The 27,767-nt window shown below is 35.4% G+C and overlaps 1 protein-coding gene and 1 pseudogene across 1 annotated transcript; both read left to right on the top strand.

Annotated features, from left to right (window-relative positions):
• Positions 1-1,460: 1,460 nt before the first annotated feature.
• On the top strand, positions 1,461-12,523 carry LOC124360915 (annotated as a pseudogene).
• An 8,259-nt stretch (positions 12,524-20,782) lies between these two features.
• On the top strand, positions 20,783-27,745 carry LOC124360914 (probable cytochrome P450 6a14). Its single transcript, XM_046814916.1, has 4 exons — positions 20,783-21,658; positions 22,487-22,705; positions 24,887-25,132; positions 26,660-27,745. The coding sequence occupies exons 1-4, from the start codon at positions 20,860-20,862 to the stop codon at positions 26,842-26,844; spliced, it is 1,449 nt and encodes a 482-aa protein (XP_046670872.1). The 5' UTR covers positions 20,783-20,859; the 3' UTR covers positions 26,845-27,745.
• The last annotated feature ends 22 nt before the right edge of the window (positions 27,746-27,767 follow it).

Below are 27,767 nucleotides of genomic sequence, written 5' to 3'. Positions count from 1 at the left end.
AGCAGTCCTATCACTTAAATAAAAACAAACAAAACATAGTGTAGTCATTATTTTTGTTTTTTTTTGTGGTTTATATAAAATGTTTTTATACTATAATTATCTCCAAATTATTTTGAAAAATCATGTTTTACAATTATAGATTTATAGTAAAAATGTATTTTTTACATTTTTCATTTTTTTTTACATTTTTACAAAGTACTGAAGAAAGTTAAGAAAAATATATCAGCATACTAGTAGGAATTGTGTTTAGTTGGCCGAATGCAGGTTTAAAGCCTGGTCTTGTTCTAGGATAGGCTCAGTAATTACACATATTACAATGATTAGTGATTACAATGCTTTGTTATACAGTCCTTGGAAGCCATGGTACTATGAACGTTATCAAGTTTGCAGGTCCGAAAAATTAAATATGGTGTAAAACTCTAGCGCTGAATTAAATAAATGAATTGGAGATTTCAACTAAAAAGTTTAATTGATTTATTAAACTATGGTCACATTACGGGGCATGGTCACCTGAAGAAGCATCTACACAGAGTTGGCATCCTTCAGGAGGATCCGCTCTGTGGAAGGTGTAATGAGCAGGAGGAGACTGCTGAGCACCTGCTCTTTGATTGCCCAGCAATAGCAAGAGAGCGGTATGCCATCTTTGGTAGCTTGAACAGGGGTGGTGAGTTTTCCCAAGAGGACTTGATAGGTTGTTTTCGGCGGTTTGTTGAACTGCTGAAGTTGTAGACTGGTAGGCCTCATGGTGTTTCCGGGGTGCGCAAAAGGCCCTTGAGGCTTAAGTGCATGGCAGTAGGCCGCCCCAAGGAAAAAAAAAAAAAAAAAAAAAAAAAAAAAAAAAAACTATGGTTAAATTAATTAAACATATGATTGTACTGTCAAAAATACGTTTACACAGAACAGTTGATTACATTTAACAGGCTCTAGAAGTGAATTTAGGCTTTTATCTATAACAAACCTAAAATTCACAATAACAAAAATTGACGTTTATTAATCGAGATAAAACGACCCTATCTTTTAAGTAGGACCAAACAATACATACCTATAAAATATAATTGAATTCAATTGAGTGGTTTCAGAGATTAGCGTAAACATTGTGACAGTAATTCTTATATATAAAGGTGACTCTGTTAGATAAGGCTTGCATTGTTTTTGGTTTTATTTATTATTTTACTTTATTTTTGTTGTTATTAAATCAGAATTTATAATTTAAACGTTTTAAAACCTTTCTTTTTAATTGAAATGTATTAGTAATTTTCTTAATTTTGTACTTTATTGCTCAAAATTAGAATTAATACAATACAAAAATACTATTTTGAGAAAGAATGTTTTTCACATTCAACAGAAAAACTAATGTAATTTCTGTGATATATCAAGTTTTTGGAAAAATATTTCTGATTAAAAGACTACAAGCTTTGATTGTAAAATTATTTGGAAGAAAGGCTATAATCGAAACTTCAGATCAACATAACATGCAAACTCATTTCAATAGGACTGTAGGAGTTTCAGTCTTTTACTAATAAATTGCAACATTCGCTCACTTATGACTGGGCTAGTACAATCCAAATAGAGCATATTTTAGCACATTGACTAGTACTGTACAATTTGACAACTCATTAGTTTTGTGTTCCAGGAGGAGATTGATTAGCAGCTATGGCTGTGCTTACTGGATCGGTTTTAATAGATTTACTTTTGGCTATTGCATCTCTACTGTGCTTTGCTTACTGGTTCATCACAAGCAATGATGACTATTGGGATAAGAAAGGAGTGCCCAATACCAAAGCAGGACTCATCAGACAAACTCTGCTCGGCCAACTATCTCAAGGTGATCGAATCACACAGCTGTACAAAGAATTTTCCGGAGAGAGATATTTCGGATTCTTTCAGGTCAGGAAAGCAGGGCTTATAATTAGAGATCCGAAACTAATAAACATGATTTTGGTGAAAGATTTTTCTCATTTTCAAGATCGGCCTCCCCAGCCCAAGCACGATCCAATATCACAAAGCCTGTTCGGTCTAAAAGGTCAGATTTGGCGAGCACTGCGCTACAAGTTAACGCCAACGTTCACAACAGGTAAACTGAGAGGGATGTTTGATCAAGTCTCAAAGTGTGGAGATAATATGATGAAGGCAATCGAGGAGCACTCGCCCACCGAAGGCGTAAGTTCTAAAAATGTATTGTTTGAGTTCACTCTAGATGTGATTTCAAGTTGTGCGTTCGGAGTCCAGTACCAGCCGGATAGTGCGGAGTTTAAAGAGTTCAAATCATTTGTGGAAAAGGCGTTCGCCTTGTCTCCTTTTGTGCTTTTAAAATTGGTATTTGTGTTAATGTTACCAAAAGTCGCTGAATTTTTTAAAATTTCTACAACTCCCTGGTGACACCAGAAACTACTTCATCAACTTGACTAAAGCTACGATAAAGTACCGCAAAGACAACAATATCCAGAGGAGTGACTACTTCCAGCTGTTGTTGAAACTCAAGGAGCAGGAAGAGAGTGGGAAGGACATGGGACTGTCGATGTCGGATGCTACTGAGGAGGATGCTGTTGTCAACCAGATGCAGTACACTGGCGAGAGTAACTTGGCTTCTGATACACCGGAGAAATGTAAGTTGTTATTTTGTTGTTTGACAAGAAAACAAATAAAGTATTTGTCAATCTAGTCTACAAAATGTATATACTTCAATCGAAATTTTGGCTAACAAAAACAAAAACCTGCTTATGGGAGAAATTTTGATTATTTAAGGTTTAGGTTGGTATCACTGAGATGAGCTTAATCTGTTGATACATTAAAATTGCTATTATGACTTCAAATTTATCTTAACAGTGACATATCCAATTGAAAATAAACTGGTGGATTTTTTCATACTTAAAATTAAAAGCCAACCAATATTTATCATCAAATGGGCAAAGTATATGATGAAATTTTTAACAATTGCGGGAAATTTCAAACTTCATTACCCACATGGTCAGCCAGTTGAAGTTTCAATTCCTTCACTAAAAATAGAATAGATGAAATTATTCGTGAAGATCAATATGCTACTGTCAAATTTATTGTATAAAACTGCAGAGTTAATGTTGGAATAGTTAGTTTATAATATTAACAATGAAAACTTTAAATTCAGTGTAATTTTTAACTATTCAGTTTGTTTGAATTGAATTGAATTTAAAGTTTTCAAGTTTTCAAATCCCACACAATAACTGGAAGATGGCTCCCGAATGCAGTACTACTGATAAACTTCGCGTACTGTAAACATCTTCTAGGGGCTCCCGTACATACAACTTATAAACTTGATCTATTGCACAATACCCATAATGACTCGGTTTTGTCTAATACACCAGTTTAAGGCAAACTTCTACAGCATCATGATTAAATTGTTTTCAATTCAGAAAAATTAGCAAATTTGTTTAATAAAGTGTATTGTTGAACACACATTGATTGTGGCGGAAGCCGGCTGTACCGGCTGTCCTACTATACCGGCTGTCCTAAGATCAGTACATGACCAGTGCTGCAGTGAATGTGTTAAACAAATAATTAATATGTTAACATTAATGGTGAAAATAAACAAGTCAGTAAAAATTATGTAAATTATCAGTTAAACATTTTTGAATTGAACTGATGATATTATTATCTTTTTACTGTAAATGAGCACTATTTCATTGCCACATTAGTTAATAGATACAGAAAGAGGTGTATTACAAACGTTGTCACTGAAAGGTTTATAATTGTATAATGCAGAATGTGACATGTTATCTTAGCATACTAGTAAACTGTGAGTGTAATGTATAGGTATGATACTGTTGGCAGTGAAAGGGTTAGTCAGATTTTTAGATAATTTGGCTAATAAAAGTAGAATGAATATTAGATTCTTGTATGACGTAAACGATGATGGTTTGTTTTAGTGTTCTCGGAAGAAGTGATTTCTGCCAATACCTTCATCTTCCTCATAGCTGGTTCCGAGACAGTGGCCCGCACGATCAGTTTCGTCTTATTTGCACTGACCCAACACCCGGAGATCCAGCAGAGAGTGCAAGAGGAAGTGGACTCTGTGCTGGCCAAACACGGGGAATGGTCTTACGAAGCTATCAGGAACTTGGTCTACTTGGATCAAGTAGTCCAGGGTTAGTTGAGAGTCCCCATTGTACATAAAATACACTACATTGTGCTCTATAGTAGCATAGTATATCCATAAAGTCATGATACATTTTAAAGGTTGTAGTCACCAACTGATTGTAATTTTTATTAATTTGGAACTATGAATCGAAACAGCTAATATTTTATTTAATCCGTTTGTTGTAGCTATTGCTACAATCTGATAAAGCTTAGATGGCATCTTGTATAAACATTTAATATGAAAACCCTACAAAATGAAAATGATGTGTGTGTTTTGTTGCTAGAAGAGTTTTTAATTTGTAACTCTAGAGCGGTGTGACTTTAATTGTGATCACTGCGTTTTCTATGAAGGTCCTACTGGAAAGTGCAACATCTATTGATGTACCATATGTTTAGTAGAAATTTATAGTTTGCTAGATAGATGTATTCAGGCATGCCTCCAACCAATAAGAAACTTTTATTCCTTGAAGTGACAGTTTAATGCTTTCTAAATGGTAGATAAATGTTTTATGTTTTACATTCATATAGAGAAATTTTAAAATTACATACTTACCAAAAAAATTATTAGGACATATATTATCATGTACACACTATTTTGATCATGTAGATGTTTTTTTTTTTTTTTTTTTTTTTTTTTTTTTTTTTTTGAGGGAGAGGAAGGAAAAATGCAATTATGCACGCAGGTGGCCAGCCTGTAGTTTTAGGGACTCCCCTAAAAACGGGTTTACTAAAGAACCTCCTCTATTCTTTAGGATTCTAACCTGGGATTGTTTATCACATTACTTCAGGCTAGGCCTACATTTGGCTTAAGCCCGTAGGGCTCGCTCCTTATCCAGCCGCTCGGTCAAGGGATCTGGGCCACTTCGCGGTCCAGATCGGGTTTCTTTTCCCTCCTGCCCTGGACGAACTGTGACAAACAATCCTAGTTCCCCTCATCCTCCATAATCTTTTCGCAGACCGTGTCCACCGAAAAAACACCCGAGTTTTCTTGTGGCCTCCAGGCAGGGCCTTTCCCAACGCGGACAGCGGAAGAAAGTGTGTTCCGCGTCGTCGGGAACGCCCGGGCAGTAGATGCACTCCGGTGAATCGGTCTTGCCCATCTGGTTCAGGTACGACTTGAAATAGCCGTGACCTGTCAGGAACTGCATGAGGTAGTAGTCCACCTCGCCATGCCGCCTTTCGACCCATGGTTGAACCTGCTCAATGAGTCGCGCAGTCCATCGTCCTCGGGTTTCGTGCTCCCAGCTGTGTTGCCACTGCTGGAAGGTTCTGGTGCGCTCTTCGGATCTTGCTGCGTCCTTGCCGATCTCGCCTTGTCTCTGATAAATCGCCTTCCTCTCCCCTGCCAAGAGCTTGACAGGGATGACTCCGGCAACCACCAGGACGGCAGGCTCGGATACTGTCCGATAGGCGGAACACACCCGGAGCGCAGCTTGACGCTGAACCCGGGCGAGTCACAACCTATAGAATTCCTTGGTGAGAGCCACTACTCTGTCCCACACCTCTGCCCCATAAAGGAGCACAGACTGGATTGCAGACATCAATAACCGTCTTCTGCTGGACCGAGGACCCCCGACATTGGCTATCAACGTATTAAGAAAAGAGACCACCTTAGCAGCCTTGTCCGCCGTACAGAAGATCTGGTCTCTCCAGCTTAACTTGTTAGGATTTTAAGAAATTGTAATATTATTTTTAACACAAATCATACAAAAATATTTACAATATAAAATATGAAAAACATCATTAATTTTGAATTCACAATAAGTCTTAAACTTAAAATTAATTTAATGTAAAAGTCACTAATACTGTAGATTTAAATGTATGTCAGAGGTAACAGCATTTTGGACATTTGCCATTGTTATATTGTACAAAAATAGAACACAATATTTCGAGGATTGGTATTTATCTTTACCCGTGTGGTGTCAAAAAATCTTTAGGCAGTATTAAAGAGAGTATAGTGTTAAACTCACTACAGTGTACCTAATATCGTAAAAAGTTGTTCTTAAAAAAAATATATAAAGTTTTTACCTACCAGTGTACAAAGAATGACCAGTATGAAGACACACCATAAGTTGAACACAATGGTGATAGCTGGGAGGGATGGTAGAGAGATAAAATCTACGGCCTTACGTTTTTGTTCTTATCGCAAAATCCTTGTGTGTGTTGGAATTTTATCAAGATACATTGAACTGTACATTAATTATCTATAATTTTAACACGTTCTTAGAATTAAACCTTAATTCCTGAATGTTGTATGCAGAGACCCAAAGGATGTATCCCCTCTTGCCCATGCTGGTCAGGGAGTGTGTTCAACCCTACAAGATCCCGGACTCGGACCTCATCATAGAGAAAGGTGTCTTTATCATGATCCCCGTGGTGGCCCTGCACCACGATCCCCAGTACTATCCTGACCCCGAGCAGTTCAAGCCTGAGAGGTTCCAAGGCAACAATTTCAAGCCCAGCTCCACCTTCTTGCCGTTCGGAGATGGGCCGAGGATATGTATTGGTGAGAGCTCATTATTTTCACTACTGAGAATAATTTTGAGGGAAAAATGCAAATTAGTTGTTAATGAAGAGACAACTTACCCTAAAAGTTTAATCTTATTGCCTGAGTGTTAGCGAAGCCTGTTACTCATTGGTCTTCATTTCTGTCTGTCTGTCCGTCTGTCCACACGATATCTTGAGAAGGAACTGACCTATAGACTTGAAATTTTACGTGAAGCTTTATTTCTATATAAGCAACACTTATGTATGATGGTATGTATCACTCTGTGGTCTTTGGCTGAGTATTAACAAATATTTTTACATTGGTCTTAAGAGTAACCATGGTGACAACAAGAAAATAGCAGATTAAAAGAATTTGTAAACAAACCGAATAAGAATATACAAATGATTTTAGCATGTGACATTTGTACATGCATGTAAAATTTTGTTCAAAGAGTAAAATAAAAATAATAACATGGAAATTCCGTGTTAATTCTCAAACTGACAATCAACATTATAATGTTGATCTAAATCGTTTTAAAAATGGCAGTCGACATTATAATTGTCGATCTGACACGGACATGTTTTAACAGTTTATATAGTACATAATCACCACTATTTATATACCATTTCAAATGGAAAGAATTGCTAATTTCAATTGTGAAATTTTTTTGCCGTTTTGGCATCAGTTATGTCAATTACATCATAAAACCTCCCAGGAAGATGTCTTCATCTAGCCATTTTGAAAATTAGTGGTATATATCATGGGTATGGTTTATTATGTTGGTTTAAAGTATAGCTTTGTTTTATGCTATACTATGCTAAACTTTGGAAATATCTACTGTAAAAATTATATTTTGTTGTTAATTTTTTATAATAATCATATCCATAGTAACAAATTTAGTTATGTCCCATCACATTTCAAAAATTAAAAAAAATAAAATTGAAATTGGCTATTCATTTATTTATTGTTTTGTAGTGTATATAATTTTATAAATTTTGGTATATCTTGAAAACATTTAGTGTAAGAATTATATTTTTTGGAAATTTCTGAAAATAATAGTAACCATAGTAACAAATTTAGCCTTTTGTTGATAATGTCGATCTGACATGGATGTTTTGACAGTTCATGTAGTACATAACTCAACACCATCACCACTATTTACATACCATTTCAAATTAAAAGAATTGCTGATTTCAATTGTGAAATATGTTTTGCTGTTTTGGCATCAATGATGTCAGTGACGTCATAAAACTTTCATCAGCTGTTTTACATTTGTTGTATCAGCTGTTATATTGTGTTGCTTGATGTTCTATTATGTTAGAAATGTCCAGAAGATAGCTGTCCAGTTGGTGGTGCAATCTTCTGGATATTACACAAACTACTTGGACGCCACGTCCTTTGTATTGTACACGAGTTCGGAAATGGTTACGTTGATATTTTACAAGATGTTTACAATGTTTATTCATAGATATCTGTTTGATAGTGTTAGTATGTTGTAATTATTTGACAAATTGAACATTATTTGAGAAGTTTTTAAACATTAGAAATTGTTTACTCTATTTATTAAAATTTAAATAACGTTTTTAACGTATTATGTCAAAAAACTCCTAAAAATGGGAAAAAATACTTGGTGTTGGGAGTCTTAGTATGTAACAAAGCCCGGCACTCGGGTGTCACCACAAATCCAGGACCATGGTGGTTAACGGGTTGAAGCAAGTTTGATTTAATTTGTAACTGAACAAATGATTATTCTTTCATTTATCCTGACTGAACTCGGTGTGAAATCAATCTTAATATTGACTTTTAAACAAGCAAAACTGAAAGTAAATAAGATTTGAAGAAGACTTTTTACTTTTAAGTGATTTGAAATTCAACACCACTCCATAATTTTTAACCTCTGAATGGAGCACATGGCGACCAACGTGGCTACACTAGAGTAATTATGAAGGTATTGGGTTAAGGAAATAGCTACCAAGACATTAAAGTAAAGTAAAGTAAAGATGTCTTATTTTATCAGATGAAGATAAAACTAAGTAGCCCTCTCTAACATTTAACCTGGGGACCTACGGCTTAAAAGTGACTTCCGAACCACCACCAATGGCCGGGCAGGCGGACTGCTTGCAAAGACAGGATCACTCAGTGGTCAACCATCAAACAGCAGCCACGCTCGACGTTACTTGATCCGGTTATCTCGCAACAACCACAGTACCCGCTACACTGTGCCATTGGTTAAACATTAAAGTCAGAGTGGATGAGGGTCTGTCAGTGCCTACAGATCCAGCAAGCCCAGACCTGCTGAGTCTGGAACAGCACTGTCAGTGCCTACGGATCCAGCAAGCCCAGACATACTGAGACTGGATCAGCACTGTCAGTGCCTATGTATCCAACAAGCCCAGACATACTGAGACTGGATCAGCACTGTCAGTGCCTATGTATCCAGCAAGCCTAGACTTGCTGAGACTGGATCAGCACTGTCAGTGCCTATGTATCCAGCAAGCCCAGACATACTGAGACTGGATCAGCACTGTCAGTGCCTATGTATCCAGCAAGCCCAGACTTGCTGAGACTGGATCAGCACTGTCAGTGCCTATGTATCCAGCAAGCCCAGACATACTGAGACTGGATCAGCACTGTCAGTGCCTATGTATCCAACAAGCCCAGACTTGCTGAGACTGGATCAGCACTGTCAGTGCCTATGTATCCAGCAAGCCTAGACTTGCTGAGACTGGATCAGCACTGTCAGTACCTACGGATCCAGCAAGCCCAGCCTTGCTGAGACTGGATCAGCACTGTCAGTGCCTATGTATCCAGCAAGCCCAGACTTGCTGAGACTGGATCAGCACTGTCAGTGCCTATATATCCAGCAAGCCCAGACCTGCTGAGTCTGGAACAGCACTGTCAGTACCTATGGTTCCAGCAAGCCCAGACTTGCTGAGACTGGAACAGCACTGTCAGTGCCTACGGATCCAGCAAGCCCAGACATAGGTGAGACTGGATCAGCACTGTCAGTGCCTATGTATCCAGCAAGCCCAGACTTGCTGAGACTGGATCAGCACTGTCAGCGCCTATGTATCCAGCAAGCCCAGACCTGCTGAGTCTGAAACAGCACTGTCAGTACCTATGGTTCCAGCAAGCCCAGACTTGCTGAGACTGGAACAGCACTGTCAGTGCCTATGGATCCAGAAAGCCCAGAGCTGGTGAGACTGGAACAGAACTGTCAGTGCCTATGGCTCCAGCAAGCCCCAGAGCTGGTGAGACTGGAACAGCACTGTCAGTGCCTATGGATCCAGCAAGCCTAGACTTGCTGAGACTGGATCAGCACTGTCAGTGCCTATGGCTCCAGCAAGCCCCAGAGCTGGTAAGACTGGAACAGCACTGTCAGTGCCTATGGCTCCAGCAAGCCCCAGAGCTGGTGAGACTGGAACAGCACTGTCAGTGCCTATGGCTCCAGCAAGCCCCAGAGCTGGTGAGACTGGAACAGCACTGTCAGTGCCTATGGATCCAGCAAGCCCAGAGCTGGTGAGACTGGAACAGAACTGTCAGTGCCTATGGCTCCAGCAAGCCCCAGAGCTGGTGAGACTGGAACAGCACTGTCAGTGCCTATGGATCCAGCAAGCCTAGATTTGCTGAGACTGGATCAGCACTGTCAGTGCCTATGGCTCCAGCAAGCCCCAGAGCTGGTGAGACTGGAACAGCACTGTCAGTGCCTATGGATCCAGCAAGCCCAGACTTGCTGAGACTGGATCAGCACTGTCAGTGCCTATGTATCCAGCAAGCCCAGACTTGCTGAGACTGGATCAGCACTGTCAGTGCCTATGGATCCAGCAAGCCCAGACTTGCTGAGACTGGATCAGCACTGTCAGTACCTATGGATCCAGCAAGCCCAGACTTGCTGAGACTGGAACAGCACTGTCAGTGCCTATGGATCCAGTAAGCCCAGAGCTGGTGAGACTGGAACAGCACTAGTATCCCTGAGGTGGCATCGCAGAGGCAAAGATGAGAACATCCCGGGGGACTGTTCCATGAGATCTCGGCAGGAGACAGTTAACATGAAATTTAGATAATCAAGACTACTTACGGTATTTTATAGTTGCAAAGTAGTGAATGATTTATTTGTTGCAGCAATGAGATTCGCATTGATGGAGGTGAAGTCTTGTGTGGCCAAAGTGGTGTCTCAGTACTCGGTGCACCTCCACAGCAAGACGCAGTTGCCGCTCAAGTTCAAGGTTCGTTCGTTTGTGCCGGCAGTGGAGGGGGACATATGGCTGTCATTCAAGAAACGAAGAGTTAACTAACCACATGACACATAACAGTATTTGTCAATGCATTTTAAACTATTTTTATTGGAAGGTTATGGCTTTAAAAAAAAAATTAAATTAGCTTTAGTTACAATTGTAATCAAAATAGTCTTAGGTAAAAATGTAATCAAATTAGCTTTAGATATCAATTTTAATCAAATTAGCTTTAGACACAGTACCTATAATAATTAGTTTTAAAATAAAAACTATTTTGAGAAATAATTTTAATGAGATTCTAATTTATTTTTATGAAGGCAGATACGAAGTGCAGTAAGATAATAAATACAGTATAAGTAAAAATTAACAAAAATGTATAATGTTTTGTTAATTTTTACAAAACAAGAGGGTGGAGTTAAACGTATGTGTAGGGCTCAGCTTATCAAGCTTCTAGTGTGACATTCAAGGCTTAAAAATATAAACCAGTGAATTACACAATTAGCCTGGCTAGACATGAAGATTTAACCTTCACTGTGGCTGGCAAACTTGCTTTAGGTTTAGCTCTGACATTTCTGCCAAATTATTGACGTTTGTTTTTTGAAGTTATCACTTGTACAGCTTTATTTTGTTGTTTTATAATAAATATTTTTATCATTAAAATATATTTCAAATTAATGATGAAGATTACGGTTGTTTACATTAAACTTTTTTTTCAAAGCAACCATTCAATAAGAATAATCTCAGTGTGAATGTACTGAAACATAATTATGTTGACTCTGACAAAGAATCAAGTTATAATAATATTTAACTTAACAGTAATTTGCACTTTTATGTAACACATAACAGCAATGGTAACTAGTTAAACTCTAAAGCTACGGAAACAAATTTTAAATATTTTTATCTGTAGTGTACAATCCCATAATCTTTCCCATAACAGTGGATTTATCATGTGAAGCAACTATTTAAAAATACCTGTTTACTATGTTCATTTTAATTTCTTTTACTTTTTTAAGATTTTTTATATTTTATCCCTTTTATATACTTATTTTCTTAATTTACAATTTATAAAACATTTCTTTCAATGTCCCTTTGTGAAATTTGTCACTGTAGTTGAATGTATTCTTCATAACTTATTCGCCTTAAAATACGTTTTCAATTGTGTCGATGTTTCAAGTTGGTAGTTAGTAATTAGGTTACAGCTTTTGGTAGAAGAGTACCGAACAGATCTTCATACCATACCAAAGTATAATATTTATGTTACAGTTCGCTTCCTCAGATTGAGTATTAAGTACCTCAGAATGTGATTACTATTGTATTTTTGTTGTTAATATTTCACTTTAGGCTAGGTTTTATACTTGTCCATCATTCCTCACAATCCATATTTTGTACTTGATTGCCATTATATTTTTAGTAATTAGCAACACTTGCTCTACATGAAATTTATACGCTTATAGCTTAGTGTTAGACACCATAAATGTTTGTGCCTTAAAATAACTGTGATGTTTGTTCCGATGTGTCTTAATATTTAATATGGGAACACTGTGTTCGAGGAATAATTAATAAAAGATGATATTATAATATAAGCTTCAAATTTTATATCAGCAATTAGTTTATTAACTATATGTACATGACATTGTTTCTTTGTACTAATATTTTACTGGATTAAAATCACGTTATAAAAGGTTTAGTCAAATTTTTTCTCCTACCCCGTTGAAAGTAAATATCGCAAAGTTGAAAGCAATGTATCTTATTCGTGTCATAAATAAATTTAAATTTGTTATTCTTTTACGGTTTATGTTGATTACTATAAGGCAATGGATTGTTAAAACTCTGCATGTATCGAGGGTTTATAAAAGAGTTGTACAACAAAAGTTACTATTTTGCCACATTTGCTAGCGAAACAATCTTCTTTTAGATGTCTGAGGGAACTTTATGGAAATCATCTGAAGACTGCATAAAATAATGACTGTACACATATCTATTACTCTGCCCTTAGCAAACTACTGTTGTTGCAAAACCTCATAAGTTCAATAGCTGGGTGGTTAGAGATTCCTAATCTGCTTACTCGAGGCATCGCAAGAGAAGAAGTAACAGATGAGTCAAATAAAGAGCGTCTGACAGATTATAAAGGCACCCACTTGACCTTTGGAGCTCAATTTAGGTGGTGGACCATCAATTTAGGCGAATCAATCAGAGATCTGATTACATTGATAATGTAAACCCTTTTTTTTGTTCTCTTAGGTTAAGAAGCTTATAAATAAGCTTAGCTCTATAAGAACCTTAGCGCTGCTTCTGGAGTGACAGGATATTCAGGATGGGTAAGGTTAGGGGGTAGGAGCCGCCTCCTATCGAGATCCATGAGGAAGAATTAGGGAAATAATCTCAGTCATGTTCCCCCGGAAGAAGGGGAGTATAGCTTTGAACCAGCCTCTCCGGTCTAAAGCAGGCAGGAGGTGGCACACCCTTGTTAGCAAGAACCTTTGATAGTTAGGGAACGAACCCCACCAACTCCAACAGTCATCTCCTGCAGTAGACTAGACCTATCGAATTACCCTTCCACCCAGAATCTCGACATTTGCGGTTAGTGATGTGCCGCTCCTGGACATCCATAAGGTTGCCAAGATTTAAGTGACACTTTTTTGCTGTGCCTAGTGATAGGTTCAAGATTCAAACCAGCCAGAAGTAATCCCTGCTGGGTTAATGTTAAATCTTACTTATTACCTTACATTTGGGGTTATGAATACTCCAAGACTAAATCCCTATTCGTTCTTCAAAAGAGAGCCATACATGTCATTTTTGGACTCAGCCGATCTCAATCATGTAAAGGTGTTTTTAGAGAAAGTAATTTACTTACTTTTCCTAATACATACATTCTGGAATGCTTGAAATTTGCCTAAAACAAAAACTTGTTTCCAATAAAACAAAAAACTTATAACCTCCGAGGAAATAACTCTTTTGCCCTTCCAATACATAAGACATCCTTCTTTGAAAAACATACGTTTTGTTCCTGCATCAAGCTTTTTAACAAGTTGCCCACAAGGTTCAAAGAGGCCGCTAATTTAAACACATTTTTTAGTTAGTTGAAAAAGTTTTAATTCTAAAAGAATAGGCCTACTACAGGATCCCATTGTTTTTTAACAGATAAAATCTTTTATTTTTAAGGTATATTATTTAGTTGTAGTTATTTTATGTAATGGCAATTATTATGCAATCTACATTGTCAACAACAATAAAGCATTTTGAGTTTGAATTTGAATGTCCATGTGAGTCTGCAGATTTAGTTTGTTTACATATAAAATGGATACATATAATTAGAGCACAAGTACTATGAGTATTAAGGTCGGATACGCTTGTCGACAGCTTTGCAATGGTCTTAACTGCCTTCTTTTGTAGTACAAGTACTCTTCGAGAGTTTCCGAGGACCTTCCCCAGATTCTAAGGCCATATCTAATCGATGCTGACCTGAATAAAGTGCACTAACAAATAATTTTCTTTATCCACTTATAAACAAACTATTTGATAAAATAACAGTCTGACTTAAAATTGTGGAACTATGATGTTTTTCCTTTTTATTCAGTTTATTATTATTGATTGGTTCATTACTAGCCAAAACCGATTTGATTAAAATCCTGAAATACTAGCATTTCATAATAAATTATTTAGGTCATCAGTATATTTTGTAAATAAAAATAATGGATTAAATAATCTTATAATTGATAGGTAGTTAAACATTGTATCCAGAACTAAAATAAAACCATAACTTTCCATGAGTGGATCATAAGTTTCAATTAATGAAATTTTTTTAACTGACAGGAATTTATTTATTAGAATTATTATTAATATCTTTACATATCATAATTATATAAAGCAAGCACATAATAATTACAGCTAGTTTGAAGTTAACTTATTCAAAAGAGTAATTTGATAAATAAGGCCCTTTAATCATGTAATTAAAGCATAGTTACTCATCTAATCATTGTGACTAATTAATATTAGTAATTTATAATTTATGTGTATGTCTAAATTAATTTTACTAATTAGACATACTTTACTTAATTAATTAATTATGTATTAATAATTACTTATTGCTAACCCATTAATTTGTTATTAATATATTGACTAAAAATAACGCATAGTAGTGACTGAGAAGTAAACAAAGAGGTGAAAGGCCATGAGGGAGCTGGTGACCTCGAAGTTGAAGACGTCAGACTTTGGCTCTGAATTAGAGACATTAAAATCCAGTCAGCTTTAACAGTCTGGAACAAAAAAAATGTGTTAACCTTAGTTGTTGACGATTAAATGTACACAGAAATCTATACCAATGCTAATCATATTTTAAAAAAAAAAAAAAAAAAATATCCAAAATACTCACACTACCTATTTATATATTGTTGAATTGTTCAACTTAGTCCATAAAAATCCAAACACCTTTCACCAATACAAAAATTAGCATAATGATAATACTAGACACAAAATCATAAAATCTTGCCTTTCCAATTCATAAAACTTCTTTATTTGAAAAAAAGTCCACTATATGTGGGAATTAGCTTATATAATAAGCGACATATACTAGGTAACATTCTTTACCTCTATCACTAAAAGAGCTTAAAAATAGTAATTTTCAAAATAGTATTAGAAACCTCCCAATAGAAAAAGCTTATTACAGTGTAAATGAAATTCAGAAAGATTTTTCAAATACTATAACTAATCAAATGTTAAAATCCCAACCCATGCAATCTAATCATATCTAATTATTCATTCTTACACCATATTATCACTTCAGTCTATGTAAAATAAGGATGATTTGGTATTCTTTATAGACATAATACAATATAGTTAATACATGCAGTGCATACTGCAATGGTTGTATTTTAGTTATACATTTTAAAAACTTGACCATGGACCTGTTTGTATTACTTATGTAATTATTGAAATGTCAATGTGCAATAAATACTTTGAATTTGAATTTTATTTGAACAAAACGGAGTTGTCAGATAGGTGATGAAATTTGTATCGTTAGTTTTTTGTTTTGTTTTAACTAAAGAACTAATTTTCCATTGGTTACACCCATAAGCTGTGCACCTGCAATTTTGTACATTGATTTTTTAAGTTTATTTAATTTAGTTCACTGAACCTGAAAGCTATAGTACTCATATAATTTTGACTTGGAAAACATTATTGTATATAATCGTCTTTCTTTAGTAAATAAAATTAAAAAATATTAATTTTTTTAACGGAGTGCGTAAAAAAGTATAAAGTAAGGACTAAAAGATAAGAATTTTAAAAATAGGAGTATAGTTTATTCTTAAATAACTGTTGTTATTGCTGTACCAAGGAAATTTGCTGTTTCTCTCTAAATTGAACTCATTCGTTAACTTAAGATATGTACTTAACTTTCAGAGCATGCGTATTACTCTTGATTCTAGGGTAAAACGGAACCCATTTAAAATAATTGAGTCTGAATGGATAAATTGAAACTGATACGACGGAACGAGAGAAAAGTGGGAGCCGACCTTGAGGCAGATTTTGCCCAGTCATTCATCTCGTTCACGCCTGGCCTGTGAATGGTAAGTTGTTAGATCACAATTACCCAAGGCTCGGTCTTCCCAAACACATTTTGTTTGTCATCATTAACGTTTTGTCCTTAGTAGTTACTAATAATAATGAGTATCATTATAGAATTAAAAACAGAAAATACTGATAAGCTCTTACTCAACATAGATAATTGTGTTTTCTGTTATATGTTGTTATTGTATAGTTTGCCATCTGATAATATTTAAAGAGATTGTAAATTAAAATGCCACTATTGTAAACTTATTTTAGGTAGGAATATAAATGCATCTTTTTTACATTTGTTTCACACCCTAGCGATTAAAAATTAAGAAAGACTTGCCCAGTAATAATTGTAATTTTTGTCCAGTTTCACTACAGAATAAATTTACAAAATTGAATTTAATAAACGTTTTGACATTATTATTAAGATATTATATAAAATTAATGTAAACATTGTTATTATGACTAACTTAGCAAGTTCATGCACCAATTTATATTTTTTAAATGTGGATATTTTAAATTGTCAATAGTTTCTTGTAAGTACTTTCAAAATCTAAACTTAACTTAGTGTTTAGGTGTCTTTAAGTCATACACTTGGGCATGAAGCTGTAACTGAGTAAATACTCCTAACAGAATTAGTAAATTACTAGAATTTGCTATCTTGGTTTTGAATGTTCTACTTGAACTTTCTAATGCAAAAATGTTTGAAGTAAGTTATTAGAAAGAAACTCTATATGAATAGGTTTTTAAAAAGTAACTAAGCTTCAAAACTATTAGTTTATCTATTTTGGAAATGGTGTCTTTTTGTCAGGTACTAGCCTAGGTCTATTTTTTTTATTTTTTTATTTTTTATTTATACATCCCAACGGCAATGCCATTTTAAAAATACAATGAATTGATGACATGCGAATAATTGGTACAAACATACATGGATACAAAGAAACAAAATTGCATGCTTAAGATAACTACAAACAATTATATAAACGTGTTAAATAACATAATAATAGAATATATAATAATGATAATAATAAATACGGGTATGTAATAACATAATAATACAATTTGTTATATCAATGTAATAAATTGCAATATATAAGTAAAAATATAATAAACCAATAATATATACACAACAATAATATATGACGTAACAACAAATCCATTAATTAGATCACAAAAGTATAAACTACGACAACTGAAGTGCAAGTGTAAGCACAGTATTTATGAGTAAAAAAGAGCATGAACTGGGTTATGTAGGTCAGAGAGAGAAAAATGGCAGGAAGGGTCAAAGTAAAGGCAAAGGAAGTTTGGTCAGTGGATGGGGAAGAGTTATGTTGAGCTGCAGAAGGTGGTGGATAGTGTAGCAAAGAGTTTGGACAGCTTGGTTATCCTCATTCCTCTCAATCCACAGATAAGGACACCCATTTCTTTTTCAGTGTTTTCAGATTCGTGCAGAACAGGTCTAGCTCGGCAGGAACGCAGTTTCCAACGCGATGCAGTCTGGCCATGGGTCCGTTCTTCAGGTAGTTTGTCCGATAATATTTGCGAACAAAGAGTTCAGTTGACCTGGTAGTGCGTGGAATTCGAAAGTTAATCATGGCAAGAAGATCAGGACAATCAAGGGATCCATTGATAAGCCTTGAGAGAAAAGCTAGATCAGCAAGCTCACGGCGAACTTCCAGCGGGCAGAGGTTGAACTGTTTCATAACGTCATCGACAGGGACCTCATGGAAAGGAAAGCCCAATGTAGTTCCAACGAGTCCAACAAATCTCCCTTGAATCCTTTCAAGCCTGATAATGTGATGTTGGTAGTAGGGGTTCCAAACAACTGAAGCATATTCTAAGATCGGACGTAGAAGAGACTTATATAAGATTGAGATGGAGTGTGTAGATAGGCCACTTCTAGCTGTACGTGACAGAAGACCCAACAAACGATTAGCTTTGGCACATATGATGTCAATGTGATGATCAGGAGAGATTGCGTGATTGAGATGCACGCCAAGATCCTTTACAACCTGCACCCGCTGCAATCCCTCGCCCTGAATGTAATAATTGGCATGTACAAATTCTTCACCCCTGTGAAAAGACATCACCATGCTTTTCTTAGCATTTAGTTGCATGAAGTTTTCATCACACCATCTAGAGACCCCATCAAGGGATCTCTGGAGACTAGCACTATCCTCAATTGAATTCAATACACTAAACAGCTTGATATCGTCAGCAAACATAAGAAAATAGCTTTCGATGACTTCCCCAATGTCATTTATAAATATGTTGAAAAGATAAGGTCCCAGTAGAGAACCCTGAGGCACTCCAGACTTGACTAGAAAGGGATTAGAATAACCACCACCAAACTTGACTATAGACAATCTTCCGGTCAAGTAACTCTTAAACCAGGATAAAAGAGGTTCAGATATGCCATATGAATCAAGTTTGGAGACCAAAAGAGTGTGACAAACCTTGTCAAATGCCTTACTGCAGTCCAGGTAGATTGCATCGACTTGAGCGAAACTTGAGTTCGCCTTCGATTCATTAAACATTGTTCCTCTGGCAGCTTGAAAAACTGTTTGAGTAAGAAGAGAAATTTTTGGAGTGGATGCTTGTAGTAACTGAGAATATGAGTTTGACTCTTACTGTGAAGAAGAATCTTGAAAGTAAACATAAAATTGAAAAATGAGCAAATTCTCGTTATTATTTACAATATAAATTGGCATTTTGGGAGTTATCACAAGATTGTTTATGTCGTAAACTTTTTTGTTATAAAAAATTGCCGGAGGGTACCAGAATGGTCTTCTAAAATTTCTAAATGTTTTAACTTATTATAAATAGATATATCCTTGAACATCAATTTAAGGCTTGAAATAAACTGTTTGGAGTCAGTGATTCCTTGTGACCAGAAAGACTAATAAAGGAATTTATAGAAAATCTTCAAAATCTGTAGCTCATGTCCTGTACCATTTCAAAAATCAAAAAAACTGAACTGGCAGTTATATGCATAAATGAAATAGAAATAACAGGATGGCAGCTATTTAGAATATTGTAAACATTGAATGTTAAATACAATTATATCATTTTACACTCCATATATCAGGTTTATAAAACACCAACTGAATATAATCTAGAATTAAGAAATATAAAAAAGGTGTTATGAATTGGGATCCCCATAAAATGTTCATATGCTTTTGAGAGTGGGTGGTTGAGATTTTAATAAAAAAATTATCACCCACTCATCACTTACCAGTTTTAGGTTTCTCTATACATATTCATTTCTACAAATTTTGATATTTTAAACCTCCTGTATAAAATAATGTACAACTTAAAATCCCACCTAAAAACTGAGACCAAATTTGTTAAAGGTTACATTTTACATATTATTGTTCATATTTTACTAAAACCTTTACTATGCACCTAAGAACTATTAAATAATATCACTATAAAACACCAAATACTAAGACCAAGTATCTGTAAAATGACTGATTTGCATTAATTTGTATTAATGGCAATAGCGTAATTTAATTTCACTAAACATTGAATCACAAAAAGTACTTGTTCCACCAGGACTCGAACCCAGATCTCTCACTTGCTGGTCGAGTGCACTACCACTACTCCACAGAACCCCTGACTTTTTACGTATAGTGGTAGCGCACTCAACCAGCAAGCGAGAGATTCGGGTTCAAGTACCCGTGGAGCAAGTACTTTTGTGATTCAATGTTTAGTGGAATTCTATGTATACAGCTGAAGGGTAGCCAGCCAGGAATCTTATCTTAATTGCCTTTTCTGGTGTCAGGGTGGCAAATAAAGTGGGCAACCTTTGTTGTGGATGATATTTAATTATACTTTGTTGTTAGTAGACAAACATGAAAACAGATATTCTCTACTTTAATTTAGTTTACAAATTTCATTAATATTGGAATGTGGAGTGAGACAAGTAAGTTAAATGTCAATTAGCAGGTAGGACCTACCGCCCAGCAGGCACCGTATGACGACAGCTATCATGGTGGGGATGGGGTTTCATTCATTAAATTACGTTTAACTTATTATAATGTATGATAACTGTGATGTGATGATGAATGTATACATGACAAAATTTAAGATTTCATTTCATTACGAAACATAAATGCAAGATTAGATAAAAATTCAGTGGAGCTTTTCAGTTCAAGTGCAATTTTGGATTAAGTTAGAGCATGATAAATTAACAGACCTATTAAATTAACATATTTTGTGCAATAATTTGGTTAAGTAGCTAGAGTTTTTGTTGCTCAGTTGTAATTTTAATGTTTTAACCCCGATTACAAATGATTTCAGGCAAAAAACCACCATGGCTGTGATTACTGAATATGTGCTTGTGGACCTCACTTTAGCAATCATCACGCTCTCGTATCTGCTCTAAACCGTTACATCACAGGCAACGATGACTACTGGGATAAAAGAGGAGTGCCGAATCTCAGATGGGGATTCATATGTTCGACTCTGATGGGAAAACGATCACAGATCGATGAGGCCAAGCATTTGTACAACAAATTTTCTGGTCAGAGATATTTTGGGCTTTTCCAGATCAGAAATCCGGTGCTCATGGTGAGAGACCCAAAGTTGATAAACCTGATAATGGCTAAAGATTTCTCTCACTTTCAAGATCGGGGAATTCCCCAGCCTAAACACGATCCTTTGTCGAAGAGCGTCTCTGGACTGAGAGGTCAGACGTGGCGGGCGCTGCGGTACAAACTAACGCCAATATTCACAACTGGCAAACTACGAGGAATGTTCCAACAAGTATTCAAGTGTGGAGACTGCGTGATGGGGAAGATCGAGAAGCGCTCACCCAGAGAAGAGATAGATTCTAGGACTTTACTGTACGAATACTCGATGCATGTGATTTCTAGTTGCGCCTTTGGAATACAAGCTCAACCGGAGAGCGCAGAATTTGATGAATTCAAATCGTACTTTGAAAAGACATTCTCTTTTTCGTTCCCAGTGTTTTTCAAATTTATTATAGTGTTTTTGCTACCAAAAGTAGCGGAAGTGTTTAAAATGTGTACTACACCCAGTGAAGTGATTAACTATTTCATCGGTTTGACCAAGACTACGATAAAATACCGCAAAGATAATGATATCCACAGGAATGACTTTTTCCAGCTGTTGTTGAAACTCAAGGAGCAGGAAGAGAGTGGGAAGGACATGGGACTGTCGATGTCAGATGCTACTGAGGAGGATGCTGTTGTCAACCAGATGCAATACACAGGGGAGAGTAACTTGGCTTCTGCATCAGAGAAATGTACGTTTTTAGGTGATAAGTATATAAACTTTGAAAAATTGATTATAACTTGTTGGCACGTTATTCTTCATTGTTTAAAGTATACATGTTTCTTTTTACTAGGACTATTTGTAATTCAAAACCTCTATAGTGTTTTAATTTTGCCTGAATACTATAATTTGGCTATTAGAGCCGTACATGATAACAACCACTTTAAATTACCTTTACAAAATAAAAAATAACAGATATTTCAGATTTTTATGGTGTATTATACAGCAAATTATATGTATTAGCAAAATATATCAATATATAAAATAATGCCCATTAGAAGGGAATACATAAAAAAATAGTATTTTTTATTACAGTTGGATGAATATACAAACATGTAGTAAAAATAAAAATACAACATACATAAAAAGAAATGTGTGTGTATATAACTTTTAATACTCTACAAGTAACATAACATCTCAATATAGATACAAGAATGATGTCTTGAAGGAATGAAAATGAAGAATTTAATTACTTTTGGATAAAAATAACAAAAAGTAAAAACAGCAGTAAAAATTATGAAAACAGATTTTTACTGCTCTTTTACACCCAGGTTTAGCAAAACCAGCTGTTCATGGTTTGTATCAGAAAAATAAATTAAAATATAAATACAATAATTACCTCTTGGATGGAATGAAAATAGATTTATTTCTTCTGGATAAAAATATTAAACAGTACTGCTCTTTCATGGTTAGCAAAACCAGGTGTCTACAGTTTTTTATCAGGAAACTTAGATTGTTGTTATGGCACTGGCCACGTAATTAATCTAAGATAAAATTAATCAATAAATACATTTTCTAGTGTTCACAGATGAGATGATTTCCGCTAACACCTTCGTATTCCTGGTGGGCGGTGCAGACACCGTACTTCGCACTATCAGTTTTGTTCTCTTTGCACTGACACAGTACCCTGACGTCCAGCAGAAGGTCCAACAGGAGGTGGACTCTGTGATGGCCAAACACGGTGGACTGTCTTTCGACTCTCTCAGAGAAATGACTTACATGGATCTGGTTATTCAAGGTCAGCTAGATTGTTAAGGTGTCTTTATGGAAGAATTTACTGATACTCCATCCCCTAATACCTTGTCAATCCTTTATGCTTGACTTGGTCACCTCTAAATCTGTCTTGAACTCTGCCTGAGGTTGAACAAAAATATGTAATACTGTCTGCAAGTCTAAAAAAGTCTTAGTGTTTAGAATAGGGTAAAATTATAATTATTTTTTTAAAGATGACCTGTACTGCTATGTATATCTGTACAACATCAAAGACACCTAGACAACAAAATATAGTGTAATCTAGGTGAAGAGGCATTCTAATTGTCTTATCCCATTGCACCTGATGAGACAATGAGAATAGACAAAGAGTCTACTTTGAGCTTCTTCGTAGCTGACTTTTTTTGTATCTCTTCGGACGAACATGACTCCAGATTCCAGGAGTCAAGTTTGTGACAGCATCAAATTCCAAATGCTGCACTAAGAGGAAGGTAAACTGGAACTAAACTCAACATTCACAAAGTTTTATTGATTTGAGCTGGGCCCAAAATACTTATGTTGGATAATATTATTTTAATTTGGATTAATGTCAAAAGAAAATAAGTCTTCCTTTGGTGCTCTCTGGTGAAGGAGAAGAAACAGGAAACTGTAACAACAATGCTATGGTTATGTTTGGTTAAAGGCGCTCTGTAGCCTACACAATTTGAAAGCCTTTCACTATGTATGAGGCCGAATGCCACATTGGCAATGCCGATGTGTGTCCAGAAAAAGAAAAGTGATTTTTTCTTCGGCATTCAGCAGCACAGTAGTTTGCTGCTCACTCTTAAATATCTAAATCCGAACATTAAAACAGAAGTAAAAAGAAATATTTGTTTGACACATTAGCAGTAGAAGAGTACATTTACAAAATTTATTTTGCATGTTTACGTTTGTTTCAATTTACTTGACATAAGTAGCTTGTAAATTAGTAATAATGTTAAAAATCACTTGTGAATAAAGGCCTTATTTATTTATCAATAACTATAGCCTGTGAGGTGTATTCATTACGCCTTTACAACAATTTATAAGCCATATTTGGTGCCACAACTAAGAAAAACCTAACTGACATTTTAAAGGTGCAAAAACAGACGCCATTAGAAGTATACTTAAGCTTAAATTCTCAGAATCTGTTAGAAATTGCTTTAAAGAATTAAAAATAACAACAGTTTTTGGACATTATATATATGAAACCATCCTATATTTTATATTCAATCATGGCCAACAAATTAACTTAGAAAATAATGTGCACAAATATAACACACGCCATAAGAATGAAATCATCAGTGATGATCATGGACTTGAAATATACACGAAAAAAACTATGTATATCGGGAAAAGATTTTTGAAAAATATTCCTCAAAGCATAAAGATGGAAAATAATATTACCAAATTTAAAAGAAAACTAAAAAACTATTTGATTGATTTAGTTTTGTATTCAATATAGGAACTTGAGTATGTTTAGTACTTTTATATATATACTTTTTTATAATATATATATAAGTAATGTATGACACTATTCGATGTACCTTATTGTACAACTAATGAATAAAGAATTATTGATTGATTGATAGTAGTAGAAATAAAACATCAGACTCTCGACAGTCCATTTGTTGACAGTGACAAGTCTAAAGTGTAGGCATTTCCTTTGGTGAACAATACGTCAAGAGCCTTTTCACAAGTGATGTCCATGGACGTTTTCCTTGTTAATCAAAAATGCAATAATAATAAAATCTGTGATATCTAGTGGAATTTGTTTAGTATATTGTAATAGGTGCAGGGAGGTAAAGTATTTGCTCATCATTCTGACTGAGCACTAGCATTACTAACTTTGTGACAGCTAATATAGTGCAGCATTACCTACAATCCAGATGAGTTTGGAATCAATGCGTTATCCTCAGTTATTTAATGACTCGCTTTATCTTTTTGAATTGCATTCCCACTATCATGGGTTTATTTTACCATTAACTCTAAATTCGTAGTGTTATTTCTAAAAGAGGCCGGATTGGAGATTTCCAAAAAGTAGTCCTAAAAGTAGAATAAAAATTTTGTGTGACATGAAATTATGCCTCTCTCTTACATTTATTACCATTTTTGGTCTTTAATATTCCATTGTCTAAAATTAATTTAATACAAATTTGGTGTCAAACTTAATTATGGATATTGTTACCAGAGACCCAGAGGTTGTACCCGATTTTAGCATTACTGTCAAGAGAGTGCACCAAAGACTACAAGATCCCGGACTCGGACCTCACCATAGAGAAAGGTGTCCTTATCATGATCCCTGTGGTGGCCCTGCACCATGATCCCCAGTACTACCCTGACCCTGAGCAGTTCAAGCCTGAGAGGTTCCAAGGCAACAATTTCAAGCCCAATCCCACATTCTTGCCGTTCGGTGATGGGCCGAGGATATGTATTGGTGAGAGCTCATAAATTATTATCAATAATATAATATGTTGTAAAATGTTATAGTTTCTAGAACAAGGGTAGAACATAAATTAATAGCACATAGAAAGGCAAGTATTTTGAAAATAGAATATTAACCCTTCCCATGCCGTAGACAGATATATTAGAATGGTAGACTTTGACCAAAACGCCAAATACAGTTATATCCGAAATTAAAGATTATGTCTCTTGGAGAGTTTTTTAGTTCACAAAAGGCCTTCAAAGTGGACGCTCCGTGCTTATAGCGGTTGACAAGGAAGTATTTATAAACAACCATCACTCTACGGCAGGAGGAGGCGAGCGTCCCTTGTCTAACTCCGACCACCTGCTCGTCAGTTCTGTGTCTCCTACAGAGCCATAACCAAACAAAGTATTACCTTTCTTGGTTGTCATGAATGCACGTCTACTATGTATCTCGTTATTGTTCTTCATCGTTTGATAGTGTTGTGATTAGTTTAAAATATTTATCTGATGTATTACTGTCTATTAACTACTTACTGAAGTAAGCATCAGTAGTGGTTTCAGTTTTTATACTTTAGCAATAACCTTTGCTATGTGAAGATTACCACAAAATCTGTTCCAAACAACTGTCAGTAGAACAAAAGCAGTAGCAACTTAAAATTGTTCAGGGCATGTTTAAACACGCACAGAGTAACCCTTTCTCATAACATACAAGGCCAAAGTGCAGTGTTCCAAGTTAAGTCTCATCAAAAACTTATCAAGTTAAGTCCAAACCATGTTATTTGACTGCTTTGGAGTTTATCATGAGTTTGCACCCAAGGTTCAGACTATCACCAGAGTTCTACTTCAAAGTTCCATGTCTAACGAAGTGTTCAGGAAAATTTGTACCATTTTAAATTTAGACAAGATATTCATACCCGCAATACAAAGAATAACTACTTACTTAATCAAGTGTCAGTAACGTTGGAAAAATCAAAAAGTATCCACATCTTCATAAAAATTAAATTATTTAATAAACTACCTCAGAGAGCTTTTTAATCAAGTTTCAGTAACGTTGGAAAAATCAAAAAGTATCCACATCTTCATAAAAATTAAATTATTTAATAAACTACCTCAGAGAGCTTTTAGTGTAGAAATGAATAAATTTAAGTTAGTATTAAGTAAATGGTTAAAAATAAATGCTTTCTACTCCGTTGACCAATATTTAACATTGTGATATTAATACCCTGAGTTTTTAGTTATTTTTATTTATTAAGTTTTAGTTATGAATTTTAATTAATAATTTATTTATGCTTTTAAATATACTATTGTTTTAGGGTAAACGGTTAAATATTGCTGCTCTGACTTTGTCTAATGAATTGTTAATTGATTGCTTAATGACAATAAAATATTGTGAACCTTTCACATAAGATAAATGCTACTACACTACTTAATGTATTAATTTTGTGAAATAAATTGTGTTGTTTATTCATTTTTTGTGCTTAGTTTAAAACAAGTAGCCTATTAGGTACAATAATAATTGAGACATATGTTTATGCAGGCATGAGGTTTGCTCTGATGGAGGTCAAGTCTTGTTTGGCCAGAATCATGTCCCAGTACTCGGTGAAGCTCAGCAGCAAAACTCCAGTGCCTCTCAAGTTCAAGATCCGTGCGTTTATGCCGACAGTAGATGGAGAAATATGGTTGCAGTTTGAAAAACGGAACAATCAAAAGTCAAGCCATTGAGACACACCTTACTCTGGTTGTGTACGGGTAGAATGTGGTGATTTGGTCTTCTACAAAACTTTTAACAGTGCTGTAAAAAGTCACATATTTCACACTCTTCTAGTCTAGGATCCGAGAGCTAATGTGCACTGTATAAGCACACAACCTGGTTTTTAAATCGAAACAGGAATTTTTTCTAAGATGATTTTACTGAGATTATCTTTTTTCTAGCTTGATACACTCAAACCGATTTTCAGGCACATAAAAAATACTCATACCACACTCGACAACTCTTAAGAGAGAATGAAAGTTGACGCTTTAGGGGTCTGTACACAGTTAGTTGATGTTGACTAATCATTTGTTTATGTGTCTGATTATTGGTGTTAAGTAAGTTAATGAAATTCCCCAGGAGGGTTCACTTCTCGCTGGTTTATACCTTCTAAGTGAACCTTCCACTGAACACAGCAAAAACAGATGTGTCACTTAAATCTGGGCAACCTCATAGATGTCCAGGAGCGGCACATCATTAACCGCAAATGTTGAGATTCTGGGGTGCAAAGGTAATTTGATAGGTCTAGTCAACTGCGGGAGATGACTGTTAGAGTTGGTGGGCTTCCCTAAGAATCAAAGGTTCTTGCCACATTCAACAAGGGTGTGCCACCCCTGCCTGCTTTGACTGGAGAGGCTGGTTCAGAACTGGTTTCCCCTTCTTCAAAGGGTATGACTGAGATTAATGCCCTAAATTCTACCTCATGGATCTCAACAGAAGGCAACCCCTACTCCCAACCTGAATATTCTATCACTCCAGAAGCAACACAAAGGTCCTTTTAGGACTAGACACAATTTCTAAGCTTCTTGTCCTAAGAGAACCAAAAAAAGGTAATGAAGTATTAGTTTTCTGGTCTAGACCTCTTCTTCTAAAAAAAAAAAAAAAATGCAAATTC

Source organism: Homalodisca vitripennis, chromosome 4 (assembly GCF_021130785.1).
Source record: "Homalodisca vitripennis isolate AUS2020 chromosome 4, UT_GWSS_2.1, whole genome shotgun sequence".
Taxonomy (NCBI): Eukaryota; Metazoa; Arthropoda; class Insecta; order Hemiptera; family Cicadellidae; genus Homalodisca; species Homalodisca vitripennis.
Note: the sequence above shows the minus strand (reverse complement) of the source record. Positions and strands in the feature narration are given on the sequence as shown.

Excerpts from the sequence above, each read along its gene's own strand:
- LOC124360914 (XM_046814916.1), top strand. The coding sequence starts at position 20,860 with ATGGGAAAACGATCACAGATCGATGAGGCCAAGCATTTGTACAACAAA. Across the intron at positions 21,659-22,486 it reads GGCTTCTGCATCAGAGAAAT|TGTTCACAGATGAGATGATT; the intron begins GTACGTTTTTAG and ends TACATTTTCTAG. Across the intron at positions 25,133-26,659 it reads TGGGCCGAGGATATGTATTG|GCATGAGGTTTGCTCTGATG; the intron begins GTGAGAGCTCAT and ends ATGTTTATGCAG.